At 51.7% G+C, this 23,824-nt stretch overlaps 1 protein-coding gene across 1 annotated transcript in view; it reads left to right on the top strand.

The window, feature by feature from the left end:
- Positions 1–16,297: 16,297 nt before the first annotated feature.
- Positions 16,298–23,824, top strand: part of pb (homeobox proposcipedia) — a 32,449-nt gene continuing 24,922 nt past the window's right edge. Inside the window, exon 1 of the mRNA XM_037234982.1 lies at positions 16,298–16,569. Coding sequence (XP_037090877.1) covers positions 16,359–16,569 — 211 coding nt within the window. The 5' untranslated portion in view covers positions 16,298–16,358. The remainder of the gene's footprint in view (positions 16,570–23,824) is intronic.

Genomic DNA, 23,824 nt, shown 5'->3' on the forward strand with positions numbered 1-23,824 from the left:
CGACCGCGCGCGACCCAGCCGGGTGGGAGGACAATGGGAGCCGTGTCCGCCGCCGTCTCTCGCCGCCGGCTAATTAATCAGTACGCTGGAAGGGTGAGTGACACAGCAGCGTCCCGCAGCCGACCAGGTCGGGTCCCCGCACCGACGCCGCTCCAAAAATGGCCCCACCCACCGCCGAAACCCGACGCCCGGACAAATTCGCGACAAGGATTAATGGCTCGGCTTTTTGCCAGTGACACACACTTGTCCCACGGCTCGATGTGGTCAAGCCGAGGCCGCAGACGCGAGGAGGATAATCGGAACGCTGTTGAGGGTGCTTACCGTTGGTAAGCGCTGGTAGGTGCGCAGCTGAGAAAACAACGGTGACGCATCGCATTCGAATGAGTTTTGGAAGTCGGCCAGGGTGAAGCGACCGGTGAACCTTAAGTTTTAATGCGAGCATATAAGGGAACAAACGTGTTGCTACGAAATACAGCTTCAAATGGTGTTGTACATGTCTAGTAGGCTTGAGCTTCCTTTTGCCGTTATAAAAAAGACTAAGGATGGAATATTAACATAAAAAGCCCAGATCTTAAACCTCTTCTGGGTGGAGTGGGGGGGGGGGGGGGGTCCGCCGTACTCTCGTAATTTTTCGTAGGTTTCTCGCGAATATCTTTGAGGAGACAATTGAAATTTCTGAAGTTTTCTAAGTATTCTGTTGTACGTGTTGTATCCAAATATCGAATACACGGTAAGCACAAGCGCAGTTTCAGGCCCCGGTATTGGGGCCTGAATAACATTGAGCAGCAAAAACGTCCTGGGTATGTCATGAGTTTTCAGTTTTCACCTTTTGCCTTAACATACCAAACATAAAACCGTTATCTACCCATGTGCAGCGACTGCGTCGAAATTGGTCATCACACGTGAATGTTGATACGAATAGCAACATACATCAACTTTGATTGTTTTTCAAGCCTGTCGTCGTCTCTTCTTTTCCCGGAGAACGAATACACGACGCGCTGACGGCTGCCGGCTGCCTATACTGCTCCTTCTCGATATGACTGCAGATTAGGTCCTCGAAGTGGCAGAAAGGTGAAGCAAACACATTTTGTATAAGTGAGACCGCGTTCAAATGATAAACGTTCAAGGAAATGGCTGAATGTCGCAATTGCATAATCGAACAGTTTACGCCGGCTCAGGGATGCATGAACAAGAAATCCATGTATAAAGTCCACTTAAGTTTGATCAGCATCGAAGACCCTGGCGCGACCTTTTCCCCCAAAAAACAAGCGTTGCGCGCTTCGTCACGCACCCTTTTATGGAACGCTTACGGAGAGTGTACATACCAATAGCAAACGCATGGTGGACAGAAAAGTGCCAGAGGAGAGTAATGCTAAAGCTAATGGCTCGTAATATTTTGGAACTCAGTTCGTAGGGTGGATGAATTCGGATTCGGATTCGAATTCGTGATTCCAAATGTTACAATGGATTACCATTTTTGTATCGGAATCTGGAACAAACACAGTATAAAACAAAGCAGAGCGGGCGACTCTGCCCCATGCAGGACTGACACATTAAATTCGCTCGACTGCGTATAAAAATAACGGCTTTAAAGGTTCGAGTGATCTCAGGTTTCAAATCAGGATTTTCACCGCCCGAATTTGTTGCTTTTAGGATTCGAGGATTCGCAAGATTCCAATCCGCTCAAGTTTGTTCGAATCCTGCTTAGATAGATCCTCAACTACGTCGTCAGCTACGTCTTTTGGACGTCTTTAGAATAGCAAGGCATTTTTAGCACCTCAGCCTTTGCAGACAGCTTGACAGCTCCGGAATCCTTGATAATCTTGGGTGCCTCGCCGGCATCACGCCTCATGGCATTATGCCAATTTTGGGGACCTCGTCGACAATGTGGTGGTCACTTACGTGGCCCCTGGAACATCTAGGTGTGCCGCCTGTCATCAGCTTGACGCCCCTGTCACGCTCAGCCTCTCTCGGGAACCGGCTGACCTTTTGGGTAGCGTCCATCGACTTGCGGTCACGTCCATTTGCACTCCCCAGCGCGTTTGGGTCACGTAGCTCTTTTGGGGCCTGGCATATTTATGGACCGAACAGGTGTTCCTTTTTAAAGATTATTGTCATTCATTGTCACGAGAGCCTCTGAAGCATCTCCTGTGTCTTTCACCATACCGAAGCCACCGTCGGTTTCCACCGCTGCCGTTTATAGGGACCCTTTAATCTTTCCGTCCGACCTTTTCGGCGTGGGGTCGCTTAACAGCTAGGGCCCTCTCCCTGACCCGCAGGGCCTCATGACCTGAGGACGGCCTCACCGTTTCGAGATCCTTAGCTGTTTGGGGGGTCTTTATCTGCTTCAAGCGGACCTTCGCTGTCCTTGACCACCCGTTGGACGTCTTCTGGCTTTTGACCATCTCCGTACTACATCCCCGGCTCTGGCTCGGCGGACCTTTGACGATTTTGATTTTTTTTTTTGACTCTACAGAGAACTTAAATGCACTGGCCCATTTGGTTATATGGTGACCAATTCGCTGTCTTGTGGTTTCCTTGCCGTTTCGGGGCCACTTGACTATTATGGTGGACTTGACCATGATGAAAGTGGAGATACTTGACTTCCTGATTTTTAAGCGTGTAGGGGCCCTGACATTTTCGCTGAATCTGGATATGGCGCAAAGAGGTTCGACACGTTAATGACCCTTTGTTTGTTTCATGCCTTGCAGTGCTTAGGACTGATTTCGGAGTGAAGCATTTTAGCCCTTGGCGACTTCTGAGAACTTTTAACAGTCTTGAAGCACTGGGTATTTAAAGGCCATTGAGGCCATTGGCCGCTAACAGCCCTGCGATTCTTTCCTGTCTCAGGGTATTTTGAAAATTATGCAACCCTTGAATATCCAGAGACCTTCAACGCCGAACGGTAATTCCGTTTCAAAGGCCCTTCCTGGTCATGGCTCTTAGGCCTTGAGAAGGTCTCACCCACGGACGCGGGCCGGTGCCCGGCCCCCCTCCCGTCCTAGCCAGGGACTTTACGCTTTATGAAGGGTTTCTAAGAAATATTGTCCAAATTCTCTGAATTTCCTGGACAATTTTCTGTTTGTCCGCCCTTGAGGATAACGTCGACCACATGTTTGTTTTAACCTCATTCCTCTTGGCCTTGCTGGTCTCTTTCGCTATCCTGGGGTGCTAGACTATGCCGGGGCCTGCCAGTTCCAGACATCCTTCCTTCCTATCGCCTATGGCCGTTAAGAGCACCGGGCATCCCAAGGCTCTTAGGTTGTAGGCCATTGATCATCGCCGTGTTCCGAATATTCCGAATGGTTTCAGAGGCCTCTTCCTGTTTTGTTGTTGTTTGTTTTGTCCTGCATTCTTCATTTTCTTTAGATCTTTCAGTATTTTGGCCACTTGGCCATAATTGGGCTGTTGACCACATCAAGATTATCGACAATCTGGTCTTTTACCTTGTTCGCACCATTTGACCATCTCGAGGACCTTGACCAGCTTTAAAATCGATAGTCCATGCGGAGCACGCGAAGGTTTTTGAAGGGCCTTGAACGTACCGTTGAAGGAATCCCCGTAGCCATTTTGGGCTCTTTGACCGTAGCTAATCTTAATCATCTGGATTCCCACGCATTTTGCTGATTTTTGGCCCCTTTACCAACCCGATGTATAGTTTGAAAAGCTCATCGGGCTTTCTGGACACCTCCTGCAAAGCTGTTGAAGAGGTCTGAAGAGAAAACGTAAAATATTGGGAGGCCTCCTGGTCTATGGAGTTGTGTGGGGCAGGACGTGCAGTTGCGCCCTCGTGTTAGACCTCAGGGAGGGGAGGGGGCAGCTTGCATCATCCCGCCATCCATCCTCTGCATACGCTGCCACTCTTCCCACGTGATTTAAATAAGAACCTGCTACTACTTTTCTTAGTAGGCACTCAGCAGAGCTGTCATAAAATCACTGAAAGACATTGTATTTTAGTTGTTATATTCCAGGTCCAAATAATGTGGTATTGTATTGTATTTCCTCAATAGGGTCATCCACAATGGAGCGTGGCCATTAGAACCCCGTGTCAAAAGCACAGGAGATAAGAACGCACAGGTAAAGAACAAAGCACATAACACACAGACACACACGCCGGCTACCAGCAGCATCAGCGCTCAAACGGCTGTGCTCTCACCGCGCGTACGAAACACTGCTGTGTTTGTTGATATTGGGAAAATCATGATTGCCATCGAACCCATTAGGAGCGTTTTCAATGCATGCTTGCGTGGCTAGTAACTTCTAATTTACTTATTTATTAGGTACGTCTGTCGTTCTGTCCGTCCGCCCGCCTGTCTGCCCGCTTTTCATGAGCCAGAGGCACTGCACAAACTGCTGTACGAATCGCCGTAAAATTTGCATATGCGACGGGTTCAGCCTGAGACAATCTTCGGCATTCACAACCGTTCGATACCGGCATTATTCACAGCGTGAGGGAGAGGGGGCATGCTTTGGCATCTAGCAGAGACATTTTTCGCATGTGTAGGAGACACCACTTATACAAAAACAGAACCGTCGAAATTATGCAGGAAAACTCCAGCAACTGATGCATATAAGGACTCCAACCACAGGGTGCTGCCAACTGAGGCAAGCACTGAAATTTTGGCAGCCAAATCAAGGCACGTAACGCATCATTTAGATACGAACCAATCGCGTGTGTCTAAGACTCTGACGTCAACGGCGCTGGCTCTTCGCGCAGTAAAGGAAGCATGCGCTACAACTGCATCACATTTGTTCGATGTTCCGAGTGCGTGGAACAGTGTTGCACTGGCAGCATCTCCGATTAATCCATGAGTGATATAGATAATAAATCTTAACTCAGGGACAAGGCTAAAGGAGTCTACAGGCGATGAAAGTTCTCATGAGTCATAATATTTTTACACTAGATACTGAACAATTTCGCGGGAGTTTGATTCAATTCGCGGTAGTTCGGAGATCATTTAGCATATCTCCCCATGAGCAGAGCTCGGAGTACGCGTCTGTGTTAAATGAGGTGCATTTTCTCACTGTTGGGACATGAGTCAACGTTACGTTGTTGGTGGCGGAGCTACAGACGCCAGCAGCGTCGCCTCTTCGCGCGATGAAGCCAGCAGGACCTTCTCGTTCCACTTCAAAATGAACGCCGCAACATTATCACATACGGCATGCGAGTTTCCCTGACGTATTTTCACATCAATTACGTGATCTTCTCGCCTATGCACCACCAGAATTGAAAGATGCAACCGTGTGCGCATTTTTGCTTCGCATTTCTTCATGCATAAAATGTTGCGCCGCATAGCTTTGTGTTATCTTGCTCATGACTCACGCAAATCTTTGTGCCGCAAAGTTCCGTACGGCACAAATAATTGTATTGTTAACTACTAGACGTATACTTCGTACGAGCACTTCTCTGCATCCACGTTACGCCTTCGCATGGGTATGCGTGGGTTCGCAGCGTACTTCTTTCTTTACATCCCTCTGTTTTGAGAGTGCTGTTTTCGGATCACATTTTTTCGCACACGAATTCGTGTACTATTTGTTCGTAAAGGGGATTTTTTACAGCACTTCATCACGCGTATTGCTCTGCAAGACTTTGTATTACGCCCTGACGTTGCATGAGATAAATGAACTTACCACCGGCGTGGTAGCAACGATTTGACTGCAATATCTCATCAGTAACATGCCCTATTTAATCAAAATGTGTTTTGTCACACCGCTCCTTCCCTCGCGGCTCCACCGTCGCTTGTTGCCCCACAAATGCCTTCGTCCCGCTGCTCCACCCTGCCCGTGTTTAAACAGCATATCGAATGTTTCGCATGCATGGCTGGATTCATAGTGTTTTCTAAGAAGAGCTTGCATTGTGTGTCCTGAACCCACCTCCCAAAACTGGCTGATCCTGTTCATCGAACAGTTTTATATAAGGTCTTCTTGACAGACAGGACCGCACATTACAGACAGGACTGACTGAACATTGCACACTTGACAGACAGGACTGAACATTGCACACAACACGCCAATATCCCTGGCGTATTTTTAAATCCATTAAGTGATCTTCTCGCTTATGCACCACCATAATTGAAATATACATTACCAGAATTGTGCGCGACTACAGTGGTACAACACGAGCGCTCCGGCTGCGGTCGACCCCATGCGGACAATTGTTTTGGACAGTTATTTTGGGCAGTTGCTGATTTCCTGATGTTTTTGTGTCAGCCGGACAAAACAATGCGCCCATTCATGGACTCTTTTTAAACGCCGTCCGATTAACAGCCCAGCATCTGTCCTCTGGACCACGGGAACGGCAAATTGTCTGAGAGTGGTCGGCGGGAAGTGCTCGGCAAATGGTCTGGGAAATATGTTTTAGCGGCTTTTTGGTGAATGAGGCTCAAGATGGTGATGGGGAAAAACGCTGATGAAGAAGCAAGCTGAGTAGAACGCGGCTAGCTACGGCTAGCTAGCCCGTCTAGCTCAAAGATGCTGTTTTTGGTACACCCAAGCACATGTAGATCGGAGCCAATGGACGTGATTAGCCGTTCGAGACGGCCCCCTGACGAAACTCTTAGAGGGAAATGGCAAAAATGATGGAGAAGGTTCTTATGAAAACAGCGATCATCATAATGCCTTGCGCGCCAAATGGTGGTGGCAAAGTACCGACTTCCAGCTGGTTCGTAGTTCAGGCGGTAGGAGTGGCAATAGTAATTTAAGCGTTGCTAACTTTTCTTGGCATCGTGCTATTGTTATTGCACATCATAGTATATGCTACCACATTTTGTGGCCATCGTCAGCGATTAAAAGTCATGCGAAATTGTTGCTATAATTAGCAGCACTGCAGTCACGAGCTTCTACAACCTAAAGACTAAAATTGACGAGTGAACATCGCCTAGTGTGCAGCGACAGCGGATCCTCTGAGTAAATGGGCCGGGGAAAGCGCGACTTTAACCACACTGCTTTCCAGGCAAAGCCTTCCATATACGCTTATGACCTCTATATAATACCTGACTAGAGTTGGCGTCCAATGCCTTCAGAGGCGGGAAAAGGGCGGTTACACCCTACGTCCGCCTTTCCGCCGTCGCTGGCAGAATGCCTAAACGGATGCTGCCACATCTGGTGCGGTGGCCAACGCGACATTGAACTGGTGCCTATAAGCTTGGTGCCAAACCCGTTTCTTTTGGGAAAGCGCAAGGTACAACAGCTGCAAAATTTGCCTCATGCCTTCAATTGGACGTTCGGAAATATGACGCCCATCTGACAAGCGTAGTACGGGTGCCTTAGCGCTAGATAGAGCCCCACTGTGTGCGTAAAGCGTTGCCGTCTCCCATGGTGTGTAGCCGTTACAGTCGGGGTCTAACACCAAGAGAACACGCCACACGGCAAGGTGGTAGTAACGGCGATAGGTAGTGGCAAAGCCAGGGAATCGCCGAAGAGGTGCCAACTTAAGTCATGTTGAATCTGGCCAGAGAAAGGGCCGTGTTGGAACGGCAGGATCACACCGTAGCCTTACTACAAAATAAGCAGGGTTCATTGTTATCACTTTATATATGTTCAAAAGACCCCTCATTTTGGAAATTGTTTGCAAAACGGTGGACCTCTGAAGACTGACGTCTACTTTCAAGAGAAGCCGCGAGATCTGGCACTTGCTGTCGGGTTGCAAAACATGCATTTATTTAAATCAAGGCAATATCAGAGGCCCACTCGTGATCGTAGGGGTGCCCTTCAAAGAAACCCGTCGGGTTGCCATGTAATATCCATCAGAATGAGTGAGCATGAGGTGGTGCTATATCACCGCGAGCTGTATGATGTTTGCCCAAATATTAGTATCAAAGACGAGTCTGCGATGCGCAACATCTGTCTGCACTCAGCTCAAAGAAAAGTGTAAATTCAAAACAAACAATAAATAACTCAGCGAAAGTATTCATTTGAACTTCAAGTTACGTTGCACGGTAGACTGGAAAAATACGGTCAAATTTATCAAAACTGATTTATTCGCCAGACAGCCCTAAACTTGTTAAACAACATCTAGCGAACAGACAAACATCAACACAGACATCGGAATAGAACGCAAAAAGTAAACAAATATCAGGACGCTAAGGCACGTCCATGTCCATGCACGCGTTTTTCTGAGAGACAGCTCCGTTAATCATGAGCTTCTTGGATTGTGCATGCTGCCGTGCTCGGATCGATGGAAACGTGTCGCTACTTCTTGCCGAACGCGTATCGTGAGGCCTCTATGAACGGAAAGGATGAAACGATGAAAGGAACGCGTATCGTGAGTTGTCACTAATCTCTTGACGGTCTGGGAGTGACATGGCAACCAGTCGTGTGTCCGATTGCCGGTGGCTTAACGATTTATCCTGTGCGGTTACCTCTGGGTAACACAAGCTCAGCTCAAGAACACAGAGGACACGAATATGCCGCGTGTCTCGTTTCCAGGCAGTAATAATCCTCTCCGCTGCTTCCTCCCACTGTTCCGCACCCCTTGCTGCTATTGCAGTTGTCAGCTATCATGACCACAAACACATTTTCGATGCGTGTGAAATGCGTTTTGTTTTGCACGACCTTGCAGGTCACACTTGGACTTTTTGACCGTGACCTCAGGAGCTCCAAGGTGTGGAGGACATGGACAGTATCAAGTACCTCTGGTGAGCTGGCAGGGTTCCCTGGCTACCAGCCGTGAGCAGAACCACGTGAGCCGTGAATTTGCTGTAGACGCAGGCGACCGCCTTATTTCACGGCACCGGTTCCCGGTTCGGGTGGACAGCGCGAAGATCGCCCGTCACCGCCAGTGGTAGCCAGCAAGAGCGACCTACAGACTGTCAGTCACTCCAGTTGGCCAATTACTTAGTTTTGTAAAAGTGTTGTATTTTACACACCTTCCGCACGTTTATTTGAGGGCATGAAGCAAATTTGTCAATTGTTGTATCTTTTACTTTCCAAAGAGAAGCGTTTTTAGCCCCACGCTAATAAGCACCAGTTCAAAATTCCAAACCAGTTGCTCGGCAAAACATAAAGCATCTATGTCTGAGACCAATGTTTTTTTATGTTTCGTTTGTGCCTGCACCGAGCAGCCCGCTCCGGCCTGACAGTAACATACTGATGGTGCAAGTTAACACCGCTCATGGCAAAGCCGTAACATCCTGGTGATTTCGCCTGCTTGTTCACAAAGTACTGGTTCACGGGTTTGGCACTAACTGGTACATACATAGGGCATGCAAAATTGAATCGCGTTCTCGAATAGGTATACACGAATAGGTTTACACGTAACTCGAAGCTTAACACAGTTAGTTTGAGCTGAGGCAGACAGAAAGATGTTGCTGCTCTGATCACGAACTGAAAACAAACAGATGATGGTCACCGCAGAGACTCATTATCTTTTCTAATATTCAGGCAACAGATCATAGAACTCATGATATGACGACACTTATTATTACGTAATCACATGGATGGATATTACATGGCACTCTGCTGAGTGTTTTATCTTAAAGATAACCAGACGATGAGCAGTTGCAGGGGTCTCTTGTATTGCTTTGGCATAACACATGCATGTATTGTGATCCGACAGGCAGTGGTAGACCTCGAGAGGAATAATTCGGTCATAGCTTCCCCACCGGAGTTGGATTGCCCCGCTTCAGAAGTGTGCTGTTTTGAAGACAATTTCGGAGTGAGAAGCCTTCTGACAAACTGACCGGATTCTGAAATAATTTGATTTTTTAGAAACATTAGGATGTGGGCCGGCCGTCTCAACATGTCCGTTTTCCGCATCAGATCTCACATGCATTTTGGTGACCTCTCTTTCGCGCTTTCCTGGGTATGACACTGCTTATAGCGCCATTAACATCACGCCATTCGGCGGACGCCATATGGCGTTGAGCGCAGGCTGCTGAGTCACGGCATCACGGGAGACTGCAACACCTGAGGGACGCCGCAGAACTTCGTTAAGCGGTGAGGTGGCCATGTTTACGCTGGTCAGATAGACCTCAGCTTTGACACGCAGCCATTTCAAAGTGGAAGTCTTTTCAATAGCTGTGCCTTGTGATTTGAAAAGGGTGTTTTGGGTCCCACTTGGTCCCTGCGCACCAAAGGCTTTGTTCGCCCTCTAATGGAAATTCATGTTTTGTATAACTCTGGCCAAGCCAGTCGATGTACGTTTTCCTTGCCATAGAATGGGGCATGCTTCGGCTAGGCTTCGATTGTGACCCGGCCATCAGGTTTTGAGAACTGATGAATATTTTCTGTTTGGACGTTACTAGCGTGTTTGTAATGATTTGGACCCCGCAAGAAAGTAAGGATCTGCCTGTTAGTGCCTGTTAGTACATAGCATAGATCTGATCTGATCTGATCATAGCATAGATCATAGCATAGTACATAGATCTGCCTGTTAGTACATAGCCAAAACAAACTGTTGCTGGTTTGTTTTGGCTATCGATTATGTGTTTTGGCCATAAACCGTTGAAGCAGTCCACAGAACCTCGTGCCGTGTTGGTGAGCTGCGGAATGAGGTCGCTCTGCGTATCCCATGAGTTTTGCCGGTGAAGAGCATCCTTTTCATGAGGCAGTCGCAACATGCCCCTTCTCGCTTCCATCGTTCCTGGCAGAATGCTTAAGAGATATGGTGTACCCGATTATCCGCATGCGAAGATTCATGGACGCGCATTTTTGCGGATGTAAATATTCTCGTACGAAGAATAGCATTCGAGAGAACCATGCGCTGACTTCTGTGTTCTAAAGAATATGGTCAAGTTTCCCCTCATTGCACGCAAAGGGGGCGATACCAGGGAAACGAGGCGAACGGATAGCACAACAAATTGAAATCCACCATCACGCCTCTGGTGCTGCATGGCAACAATGCGCCAAAGCCCCCATTTGCTCCCTGCAAGGCCCTTCCGCCCCCCAATTTCCTGTCTATGGCACCGCCTCTGGTCACAGACGAACAACCATTAGGTGTGAAAAGGTTATTCGATTGATTTTTGAACGACAAACGGCCCTCACTTGCTGAGCTGCCCGGAGAGGCGACGCCGTTGGGAGTACAGCTGGATTTTAGGAGAGGCATACCAGAAATCTAGTTCACATGAAACCCCGACGACTTTTCCAGACTCTCAGTAAGTAGAAGCATCGTGCTCCGGCGCCTTGCCACGCTCTGCAAAACCGTGAACAGTCTTGGGAGTAAATCGAAATCATTTTCGAGAACGAACCCCGCTCAAGCACAGAGACAGCTGCCACAGGGTCGCATTCGGACGTCTTCAGTGTCTACAGAAGCATAACATCCAACACTAGTCTTCCGTAAGTTATCACACGGTTTATCGTCCTGAGCTGTAGGCGGCCACACGTTGTTTGTTGGCCCGGTGATAGTGTCGGTATCGCGTCTAGTTGCAGCGATATAGTCCGCTGAATAACTGCATCTAAGCCGTGTTCACAATTCTACTGTCACGCTATAAAATACGGTCCTGGAAATTCGATGGCATGCCGGTTTGGGCGCAGGGCAAGTTCAGGTGGCCTTGATTTGATTCATGGGTCCACTATTAACTGCTGTGACAAAATGCGAGGAAAGACGGCTGGTGGTACAAAACACCGCGACGGAAGCTTCTTGGGAGCGCAACAAGCTGGACGGGTCGAACGTCTCATGGCTGCGAATCTTGCGCAGCTGCTGCGAGTTTCCAGTACGAGCAGCACAAATCTCTGTTGCGGGGCGATGTACGGAGGATATCGCTGACGGCATTGCCAGCGTGTGGTCGTGTTTAAGGTGTCTATAAATGGCGCCTTCCTGTCGCCGCGCGGCTCAGACCTGTCATCCTAAGCCGCTATCACCAAAATCAGTGTCGGGGCGCCCCTGGTCTGGACGCAACCGCGCCCCCTGTCCGGACTCGTCAGCCCGGCGACGCGCCCGCTTCAATTCATCACCCGCCAACCAATCCTTCGTGTTCACAACATGCTGTCGCCGCCCCCGCCCCCGGACCACGTGTCGGATTACATCAAAGCCTCCCTACGCCACCGGTGGCGACCTGCGCACGAGCGCGCGGCAACATGAAACGCGACCTCCGCCAATGGGAACCCGCACACGGTGGTCCGCGGGGCGACGCCAGAGTCGCCCCTATTCATGAGATATTTTGAGGGTAGAGGGCTGGTGGGCGCCGGCAGAACCGAGCGACACCAGGTAACGCTAATCCAGGCGAGGGTGGGGGGCTGGGACGTCGCCCTATACGAATGTTTTCACCTATTCTGGATTTTCGTGCCAATTTTCAGATTAAGCGGCAGATCACTCCCAAGATTGTCGCCTCAGACGATTGCTGGGTGGGGAAGGCGAGCTCTGCGCTTCTGTCGTGGTTACTGGTTGAGTGGCACTGTGCGTCCGTGCACTTATTGCACTGAACCGTGCACTTATTTCATCCACGACATAAGTCCTGGACCTACACCTGTAGCCACGCAAGGTGGCCACTACACCAACTCATCCGGCAATCAATGCAAATGAAAGAAGGTCAAGGGAAAACAAGGTAAGAGAATGAGTCAAGGCAACACCATACAAATGAACCCAAACCTGGATACGGCGGTCCTCACAAGGTTCAGAAGCACTTGCATTGTAGTGAGTTAGAAAGGTAGGCGTCTGCATAAGTGAGCTAACGTTATGTTTTTGGCGGAAAGCTGAGTATAAGAAAGGCATCGACAGGGCCGAAAAAGGCATCGCAAGAGTCGAGCCTAGTTAGATCAACACGCTGACGCGGGTAGGTGCAGTGCAGGCAGACCAAGACCAAACAAGTCGTCAGTAGAGCCAACACAGAACGTTAAGGCTTCAGTGGTCACATACAAGGTACTACAGATGTATTTTATTTTCTTCATACTCCAGTCGCGAGGGCCCGCGTTATGCGGCCGCTTTGCAGACGTACGATTTTGTTCACCTGACCGACACAGCGAATGTGAACCTCTTCACGGATATATAAGCTTCCCGGCTATAAATCCTAGCCTCCACGTACTGCAATAATATGTCATCGTATGTCTGGGGGGTCCCGGCGAACATCGCGAAGGCACTCATCGATGCTTTGGCCAGTGACAGGAATACTGGTTCGGAGCTTTTCACTCGGGCAGTTTTAGCTGGCATGCGTTTGCTCTCCAACAGTTCTGATTGTTTTTGCCAGAGTTGAAAGATAACGTGCGACAAGGACGATATCCAGCAGTAAGTCCCTTCGAGCTGCGTGTGCTGGTGCTTGTGTAAAGCTGTTTTCACGCTGGTTGGACTCAAATTTGCCGCACTATCTGGTGGATAATATCACTAGGCTGGAAAGCGGCCAGAAAAGTATAACCTTCAAGGGTGGGAAAGGTGAAAAAACTGACTTGCACAAGCATAATATCCAGTGCATGCAAAATATATTACGAACAGAGAAGTGCATACGTTCCGCCGCATCACAAGCCTAGGGTGCTACCCACTGCGCGTTTTAAAAGGATTACAGTCATATTTCACAGCCCTAGGAGCAGCGTGTTGTAAGGCTATACGATCGCTGCACGTTTCGTGTGGCGGCGTGTCGTAAGACTACGCGATTTGAAAATCGCTGCCTGCCAGTCTCGATCCTCGCACGGGGCAGATTCAACTGGACGTTTTGACGAGTGTTTCGAGATCGAGGTTTTGGAATTCGCCGTAGAAACGAGAGCATATGTTTCGCAAGCGCCGCTAACTTTATGCAGAAATTCAAACGAGCTCCAGCGCTCAGAGCTGACAAGTGGTGGGTTCAGTTCAGTTCAAAGTTCCGAAAGCTCTGGAAGTTCGGCTCAAAGATCCGACACAGGGTCCAACTTACGCTTGCCATTCATGAACAAAGACAAAATATAGAATGTTGTAGAGACGTTGCCTGCTTTTTCTCTGTGCTGTCGCCAAAATGTGACAAGCGATCCGGATACGCGAGATGACCAAGGCCTTTATCACATGTAGAAGCACAGGTGGAACATGAAGTCACACGTCAGCCTGGCAATGAGCACACCGCTGTACGTCTTTGACGAGAACACGTAAATTGAGTCCCATATGATATTCTTCTCAAAAAGTACGCCAAGATTTTTCGCCACGTGTCTCGCACACGGTGCATCCCTACTGCAACGGATTGGGATATCTTATCGAGGCTATGCCTATACGATTCAAAGGGGAAACAGAGACGAGCTGTTTAGTTTTTCCTGCGTTTACTATCAGACCATTTAGCGTGGGTGGAGATAGGTATGCAAGGACATGAACCCTGATGTATGCTAGTGCTGAGCTATGGCAGCAACGCTGCTGTCAGAAACTGGAATTTGAAATTTGACGGCGTACTATTAATAGGGGAGAGAAGGGAGGGTTGTGCTAGGCTTTATTCTAAGTGCCCTTAGATACTGACTACTGTAGGTGGACTGGCTACTGTACTAAGTTTTTATATCTACAGACAGCAATAATCTCGGGCTACATGAATGATGGTAAAACTGTGGAAAGCACGCCTTGGTTTTTGGTGAATAATTTCTAAATAAACCCTTTCCAAAGGATAAAACCTGCCTCCAGCCTAGGGTGGGAAATTGAGTCGATATTTCCTTTGCAAGTAGTAGGTTGTATCGTGAGCGAGCTGAATGCTTTATACGATATGTGCTCAGAGTACGCTCGCCCCGGCTATGTCGTCATTTGTCGTGATTGTGACACGACAAATTTCTGTCCCTTTTTGGATAGTCGGTATTTGTTCTACAACTACTGTCACCTCGGCTTCGGTAACCCAGGGAGGAATTATGGATGCACATAGCTATTGTAAATGTGGATGTTTGTCTGAATAATAAAGGTTATGGCAATCACGTCTGTCGATCACTGACAGTAAATCTATCAATGACATCATTGCCAGTAAATCAGTCAATAATATCCGTGTCGGTACATCGCTTCTCTGATACGACATGCCGCATGCACAATTGATACAACATCTACGGTCAGAGATCTTGAAAGTTTGCGCCACCCCGAAATCTTTGGATAGCGGACGCCAAACATTGTTCGGTATGTGCGAGACATGCACATCCCACCACTCAGTACAGGGCTCAGACTAGGCTGGTTACACTGGAAGATCTTACGCACAAATTGTCAACGATCGCTAGATATCTCAACGATATGAAGGGTTTGATGCGCTCACCCCAAAACGCGCGCTCGCATGCAGCCAGAAGTACAGGTGAAAGAGAGAGAGAGAGAGAGAGAGAGAGAGAGAGAGAGAGAGAGAGAGAGAGAGAGAGAGAGAGAGAGAGAGAGAGAGAGAGAGGGAGAGAGAGAGAGAGAGAGAGAGAGAGAGAGAGAGAGAGAGAAAGAGAGAGAGAGAGAGAGAGAGAGAGAGAGAGAGAGAGAGAGAGAGAGAGAGAGAGAGAGAGAGAGAGAGAGAGAGAGAGAGAGAGAGAGAGAGAGAGAGAGAGAGAGAGAGAGAGAGAGAGAGAGAGAGAGAGAGAGAGAAGAGAGGAAGAGAGAGCGTACTGTTGTGCCCTAACTGAGTGACTTAAGGCTGCTACCCGCCCGTAGATTTAGAATAAATTGACCTGGTACTACTTGGACATAATTTTGCTTGAAATCGCCCCACTCTCCACTACCACTCGCGTAATAGGGGATGGAGGTATGCGCCATCGACCAACATTTGGAATAGGAGCTAGCTGAGCAGAAACATTGGAAGAGAACGGCCCTTTCGCCTAAGGGAGGGAATCTAGAGAGCTCCATTACGAAGGGATACGTACAGGACAAGCTAGAGGCCAGGACATGTCTTCCTGTTGCATGGGTGCATTTTATTCTAGTAGATAATCCAGAGGTTCCCTATCTTAAGACTCAGGTCCTGGTAGCGCGGTTGTCAGCCGTCGTCATCCATTTTTGAATTGGGCAGAATTTAAACAGAAGTTATGTTTTATAGCACAACCTCCCGATTTGGGTTCCTAAGATTTTTGATTAAGCTGGCGGCGCCTGTGATCCCGTTGTCCATACATGATTCCAGCCGCGGCCCGTTTGATCGCGCTCGCGCTCGCGTCGCGCCCGCCCCCGCCCGGGCCTCGCTCGCCGGGGGTGGGTTTTAAAAACCTGGCCAAACCGCGCCGAGAGGGTTGCCGGCCGGCTCGCACGGCGCCCATTGGCTGGCGGCGTCACGTGACCGGCGGCTGGTCAGGCGGCGGCCCGGTTGCGTGCGGCGTCGGCGGCGCCAGCTGAGCGGACGGCGGCGGCACATGGCGGCGCCGCGTGCGCCCGCCTGCAATATTCATCGCGGCGGCGGACACGGCGGAGCGCGAGCGCGGCCGCGGCGATTGCGGCGCGCGCGGGACTGACGTGACGCGCGCGCGGCGCGGCGGACGCTGCGATGCCGGCCGGCGGCCGCCGGTGACGGAGCGTGCGGGCGGCGACAGTGCTATGCTGCGGCATGGCTGCTGCTGAGACGGGCTTCATCGGCAGCCAGCCGTCGATGGCAGAGTATATGTGCTCCATCAACCCGCTGCTGCAGGAGGGCATGCCGGAGATGCCGCCGCTCGGGCCGCCCGCCTTCATCGACGACATGGCCGGCGGCGGCCTGCAGGAGGTCACCGAGTACCCGTGGATGAAGGAGAAGAAGCCGCAGAAGAAGGCGCAGCCAGGTGAGTGGGGCAGGCGCTGGACCTACGTCAGGTGCTGGGACTGTAGTAGGCGCTGGGGCTATGGCAAGGCCAGGGTTCTTCTAAAGGCCCTGATCGTGCGGGTCAGGAGGACTCTGTGTGCGGTGCAGGCTTCCGGGCCTGTCTCGTTAAGGGTGGCAAAAAGCTCTGATCCTGCTACTCAGTGCCTTCTTTGATTTGCCCCAGCCTCCTCCAACGTTAACCACAACCGGTGGCCCCGTAAAAAACGCGGCTCGGTTTTGCGTGGAATGCTTCAGAAGACCAGTTGAAGGGTCTCACAAAGATAACGACATGCAAGCGTCAGTGATGGAGTGGCTTGCGGATGTCCATAATTTTCTAATGCCAGCTTATTGGATATCGTTGATGGGGTGCAGGGTCTTTGTCACTTGCGAATCAAGGTATAAAACATGTTAAATGCTTGCCGCGGCTGCTTACTTGTAGATGGAAGCATCTAGAAAAGCATAGTTTGGCATGATGTTTGCAGATTTCTTTTAGTTTCCTAAGCACCTCTCCGTACAAAACTTTGATGTTCTGCTGCATCCGGATCTTGAGAGCACTGCTACCTGGTCTTTCGGTGACGACCGCATTGTTTCCTATGCATTGGACAGCATCACTGAGGAGGCGTATGTAGAGTACATAGCCTCCCACTAAGATAACAAGTAACGTACTTGTGCAACACTTTGCATGCTTTCATCTATCCAATGAAATGGCCAACTCAAATGTATTCCTCACCATCACTGCAACAAAACTGCAGGCATGGAGCAACACTTACAGAAACCAGTGGCTCGGTCGAAATCCGACCACCAAGACACCATGACTTTCGGTTTCACAGACATTCTTGGCGATGAATTGTGGCCCTGCTGCACGCTCCCCGTGACTTGGCCGCGGTCGTGACGGTGCTACATCGGAGGTTCGCACGCGCTTGCTCGCGGGCTGTCCCTGACTCGGCCCGTGGCAGGTCATGCCAGCGAAGCCGTCTTTTGATTAGACTCAGACTTACGCTCAGCCCATTGAGGTGTGCCGTTGCGTTTATCCTTCGACGTTCATTTCATGATGCATCGCTCGGTTCGACTGACCGCCGGCGGTCAGCGGTAGTGGGATTCGAGCCCAGGACCTGTGTTTGTTGAGCTCCATGGGCGTGCGCTACGTATTACGCGGCGGGAGATCAATCCACCTCAGGATCCAGGCAATCTGCGTCAGTTGCTGTGAAGTTTTGAGAACGCAGCTGATAGGCCGCGTCACGAGCGGGAGAGGCCAAACCGTGGCGAGTTGAGTGGCATCGCCACGACCAACATGGGCCACGTGAGCGTTCTCAGTGCGGGCGCGCGGTGTCTCCGGCCCAGCCTGGTGGACAGCTGGATCTAATTGCCCTATACATACATGAATTAATAGCTTTGCTAGAAGCGTCCACATGCAGACTGTTTTTCTGTCTGGAAAAAAAACGGAAACGCACCCTGGATGCTGACGCAAGCAGGTTATGAACCCAGTCATTGCTCAGACCCTCCCAAGGGTGGGTTTTCAAATGTGTTCAAAGGGCTTGTATTTGACGAAGTGGATACTCGTTTTTCCATGAGAACTTGGACTGCGAATGATGGATTGAGCCTTATTGTTTGATGGCGCAGTACCAGACGGTTGACAAAATAAATGACAAGCAGCGGATCAATTTATTTGCGCGGTATTGTTTGAGCCCAGGATAATGACACATAGGTGATGGCTTACGCACGGGCGTTGACAGTGTCAGAGATGTGTTGTATGCCATGAACTTCAACAGCCAGAACCCTAAGTATGCCAGCATTAAGGCCAGCAGGGGCAGATCGGGCCTAGACCAATTACTTGACGTGAATAAGACAGGCATACAACCATTGTTGTTCGTTGCTGCTAGCACCGAATAGCAAATCATTGACCTGCCGTCGGCTATGGTTGGGTCAGGACGGGAGATGCAAATGTCAGTACAAATGCCTCAATACCCCGTATTTCAATTGGTTATGCACGCATTTTATGCGTTAGAGATAATCATGCTCTGCTAATAGTGGAACTACTTCCTCGAGGCTCAGAACTATTGGTCTTTGTACGCTTATCATCAGTTTATCATCATTTGTCTTTGTACGATCCGTTTGCGTCCAATTATTGAGTCACCTCTCAAGCTGTTAGCTTGGCATTTAGTTTATTTCGCATGAAGCTAAGCTCGTACAAGTAGCCTCTGATAATTGCGATAAAGAAAGAACGTTGCGTTGCAATATTCTGGTTTGTGATTGTCTGCGATTTTGTGACCAATAGCCTAACATTACAGACGCATTTGCAGATGTCAAATATAGCACTGATTTCCACGTTAGCTAACGTATCAAGTAAAGTAATTGAAGTGAAACACATTACGTAAGGTAAGTTCAGTTCACGATCGCTGAATGTTATTCTTAAACAATAAGCTGATCTGAAAAGTTTTTAGTATCAAGAATAACACTGGCTTGAAATGTGATTTTTCATGATGCAGATGCTAAGTAGTGTTTCTTGGCATTTTTCCCGTTGAGGATGAATCCAGTTTTGATACTGCGAAAATAAAAAAGGAGACCCAATTAGCATAAGTCATGTGTAGTCCCTTCTTGTGAACAGAATCATAAAAGCGGCTGATGGGTCCAGGTAAGTGTTAAATACAGCCATTCTACTCAGTCAACACAAACCAAATGAAATGAATGAAGTGTCAATATCTCGCTCCTGCTTGGACACTCCATGTGCGTGAATAAAATCACTACCCTCTTTTTGGGTGCTGTAATACAAATATATATATATATATATATATATATATATATATATATATATATATATATATATATACAACGCATGAGTTAGCGTAGTATTTCCCAGCCCTTCAAAGGTCATAACCATGAAGATTAATCGAATTATGATATCCCTCCCAACTAAATAATAAAACGGAACCGACATATACCCTGCATATCATTATCTCTTACTGTGGACGTGATCATGCGAGCGGCTTACCAGTCCAGACAAGTGTCATATGCAACGATTTTACTCGGGCAACACAAATTGAATCAGATAATTGAACTTTCAATGCATCACTAAGCGCCTGAAAAACGCGTGGAATCACCGTCCCTGTTTCTGGCTACCATCGAAAATATTGTCGGCTCGATGTGTGTGGTGTGCGGTAGCGCATGTGGCAACACCACTCTCCATTCAGCACCTACCTGTTGGCACTGCCTGGAAGGCGGCCTTTCTTGACCTAGACATGATTCGGCTATATCGTACAACCCTACGCCCATCCCTGAGACACTTGTGTTTCCCCTTGGGGATTCCAGGCCCCGAAAATGTCATTGCTAGACAAATTGCAAGAGCACGAATCTCGTCCGAGCACGATTCAGGTTTGCATGACAATTTTGTGGCTGACAGCTCGTGCGCTGCTTACCCTGATTTCGGTTTCGGAAAAAGGCAGCATTGGGGTAAGTGTCGCATCACGCACATCTCAGAATGGCGATAAATTCGGCTTACGTTTGACCGAACAGGAGCGTCCAGCTCTCTAGGAACTCCAGAGCATTCAGCAGTAACGGGGGAAACTCAACAGCACTGTTGTTAGTCAAGCGCTGTTGCCATATCGAGTAATTGATATAACTCAAAATAATAGTATTGCCGCTTTGACCCGGTGCTCTTTAGGCTTAGCCGCATGAATATCATCTGGACATGCATGACATAGTTGGTTTGTGCAGCACTTGAGATATATGAGGGGGTGCCTGCAAAGTAAACAGAACAACTCTACCAAAGACAGCCAAGTTGAAAGCACGTCAGAGAGCACAGGCACGTGCATCGGTCAGCCCTCACCACCCGCTGACGAACCTATCAATCACAAAACTGCCCGGCCTGCCGCACGCTGCCTGCTTGCGTCCGCCCCAGCAACTCCCTGCAGGGCCCGCGCCCGCTGTCACGACCGCCGGGGCTGACCCAGCTCGGCGACCCACAAAGCCCAGGGTCGCGGCCGGTCGCGCGCCGCGCCAGGTGAGCGCGACACGGCGGCGCCGGCCGCCGGCTCGGCCGGGTCTGATTGATGGGTGTCGGGCGCGGTCCTAATCAGCCGCGTCATGAACCGGCCCAGGTGCATCCGCCGCTGTTTAAAGGCCGGCGCGGGCGCGGGCGCTCGCGGATCCATCAGCGCGACACGCGGCCGGCCGCCGCCCGCGCCGGCGCGTCACATGACGCGCGTCATCGGCAGGCACGCTGACGCCTCGCGCCGCTCCCGGCGCCGACCAGCCGTGATGGATGCGTTCCTCTGACCGGGAGTCGCCGCCGCCGCTGCCGCCGCCGCCGCTGCCGCCGCCGCCGCCGCCGGCCGCGCCGCCCAGGCATTAGTCATTATTCGGCGGCTGTAAAACGCGCGCGGCCGGCGCGCCGGGCGCCGGGCCCCGCTCGGGCCCCGCCCGATCTTCCGCGCCGTCGCGTCGCGTTGGACGCGATGCCGCGCCGCCGGCGCCCTCCATTGCTAAGCGGGCCGGCCCCATCAATCTGACGTTTCGGCCGGCTCGGCGCGCCGCGCTCGCCTCACCGCGCCGCTTTTTGTCTATCAATTGTGTACTGGCCGGCGGCCTGTTGTTGGCCGGCGCACCCACGTGCGCCCGGCCGCCGGCGCATGCATTTTCATGACTGGCCATCTCGGAAACGGAGCCGGCCTAATCTCACTTTCAAATCGCAATGCGTCGGTGCACCGAATCCGCAGAATATAGCGACATTACCGTGCGCCGCGTGATGGATGGCCGAAATTGCGGGCGGGGCGGCGGCGGCGGCGCCGCGTCTGGCCGCGCTGACGAGCGCCCGAAAATAATTCAGCGGTCTGCACCAGTTGGCGGCAGGGAGTCGGCGCGGATGATTGTCCGAAAATTTCGCGTCGTCTTCCGACGCGTCCATCCATCAGGGCACGTGGCGCGCGCGTCGAAAAACGCGCCGGCCGGCATGTCGTGGCCCGGCCGGCGCCGCGGGCACCGGTTTCGGGCCGCACCGTCGAACAGCTCTGTCGTCCCCGCGCCAATCAGCGGCTGTCTGCCGGCCGGCCGCCGGCCGGCCGCAGCGCGCCCTGTTTATGTAAATACGGCGGCGGCGGCCGTAATTATTTTCCATTTAGCCGTATTTGTGTGTCCTCTGTCACATAATTATTCGGCGCGGGCGGGAAGCGCGGCCGGCGCGCCGTCATGCCGTCGTCGCCGCGGCCGCACCGTGTCACAGATGGGCCGGCGCGCGAGCGGCCGCCGCCGCCGCGCGGTCACGCCCCGCCCGCCCCCTGCGGCCGCAGCCAGCCGGCTCGGTCACAATCACGGCGGCCGACCGGCTGCGGCGCCGGTGAGCGGCGCGGCGCCCCCAGCCCGGCCGCAGGGGTCCCGGGCAGTCGCCCGCGCGTCACGCGTGGGGTGGGGCGACCAGCTGGTTTGGATGTGTCGCGGCTCAGCGTCGGCCCGGCGTCGTACGATGTGTGGGCCGAAGTCGGGAAGTTTGTCATTGCGATGAATGCTTAGGAATGCCGCTGCGAAGGCTCCCGTACTTCGGAAGAGCCTTCCGGGCTGCCGAAGTGCGGAACTTTTCTCGTCTGGCCACATGAAGCCGGTTTTCACCGGGATCAGATAAGCAATCGGATGGTGCTATCGGCGTCCTGCGGATCGGGATTGCAAACTACCAACTTGAACCAGAGATGATGTAGGCCGATTGCCGCATGTCTGAGGAGCATAATGGTTACCTTAGGCAGTTACTAAACAATGATCGGGAAGTTCATCAGTCAAAATGTGACCAAAGGATCCTTCAACAAGTAGCCGGCAGTTGATGTGTTGCTTTACGAAGGGGAGGCCTTTGGTGATACCCGGAAAAAGGTTCCTAGAAATAAGCTGCGTTATGAAATGTTAGTTATCTTAAAATGTGCTTCATCGCTTCAACACATCCTTCGCTTCGTTACAAAAAGTGATTCATCGAACCCACCTCAGAAATGATGTAGTGGTAATTGCCTTTCGACGTATCCCCATACAGCCGCAAGAAAAGTCATTGTTTGAGTGGGTCACAATATAAACAGTGAACCACATGATTCCGACACTCTGCCTTCACTCTGATACGCATCTCACTCTACACTCTCCATCTCCATACACGCCTCTTGAGGTGTGACACTGACGTAACACGCCGCTGTGTACACAGGCCGGGCGGTGAGGTACATGCTGTGATCATAAGGGCCCAGTCCTTACGGGCCCTCCTCCCTAGGTCACTCGGGCCCTTTCGTCGCCGCCCCGCTCTGTTCGTCTGGTCCTCACCGTCTCCGCGGCAGCCACTCAGGTCCTCCGGGCGCCACCCCGCTCCCGTCCTCCCCGGCGGCCACGCGGGCCCCTCTGAACGCCGCCCCGCTCCCGTCCTCCCGTCCTCCCCGGCAGCCACTCAGGTCCTCCGGGCGCCACCCCGCTCCCGTCCTCCCCCGCGGCCACTCAGGTCCTCCGGGCGCCACCCCGCTCCCGTCCTCCCCGGCGGCCACTCAGGTCCTCCGGGCGCCACCCCGCTCCCGTCCTCCCCGGCGGCCACGCGGGCTCCTCCGGGCACCACCCCGCTCCCCTCTTCCCGTCCTCCTGTCCTCCCCGGCGGCCACTCGGGCCCCTCTGAACGCCGCCCCGCTCCCGTCCTCCCGTCCTCCCCGGCGGCCACGCGGGCTCCTCCGGGCACCACCCCGCTCCCCTCTTCCCGTCCTCCCTGTCCTCCCCGGCGGCCACGCGGGCCCCTCCGGGCACCACCCCGCTCCCCTCTTCCCGTCCTCCTGTCCTCCCCGGCGGCCACTCGGGCCCCTTCGGGCGCCGCCTCGCTCCCCTCGCGGTCTCTGTCTCCGGCTGACCGATGGATTTGCATACTGGCCAAAAGTCGGCGCCGAAAATCCACCTCTGACACGGCCGCTCAATGCTGACGGATGGCCGGCGCCGACAGAGGGCGTCCGTCTCCGCCGCGTGTCCCCTACCCCTCCCCTGGGCTCCTCTGCGCTCTTCTCCGGCATTCAGTGCGGACAAATGGGTTATCGGCGCGCCAGCCTATGGGCGGAGGGCGGATGGGGACGGCGCGGTGGGCAGCCGGCGGTGCGGTTGCGAACACCGAGGTCAGGGCAAATGTGTCGCGGCAGCGCGTGCATGTAAGTACCGCGCGCATGGAGATGCAAGGTGAGAGGCGCTTGGTAACAACCTCCATTGAAGCTTCACTCGCCGTATGAATTTTCCCGAGGGTGATTCGAACG

This window comes from Pollicipes pollicipes, unplaced genomic scaffold, assembly GCF_011947565.3.
Source record: "Pollicipes pollicipes isolate AB1234 unplaced genomic scaffold, Ppol_2.1 Scaffold_7261;HRSCAF=8764_pilon_pilon_pilon, whole genome shotgun sequence".
In the NCBI taxonomy this organism is placed as follows: Eukaryota; Metazoa; Arthropoda; class Thecostraca; order Pollicipedomorpha; family Pollicipedidae; genus Pollicipes; species Pollicipes pollicipes.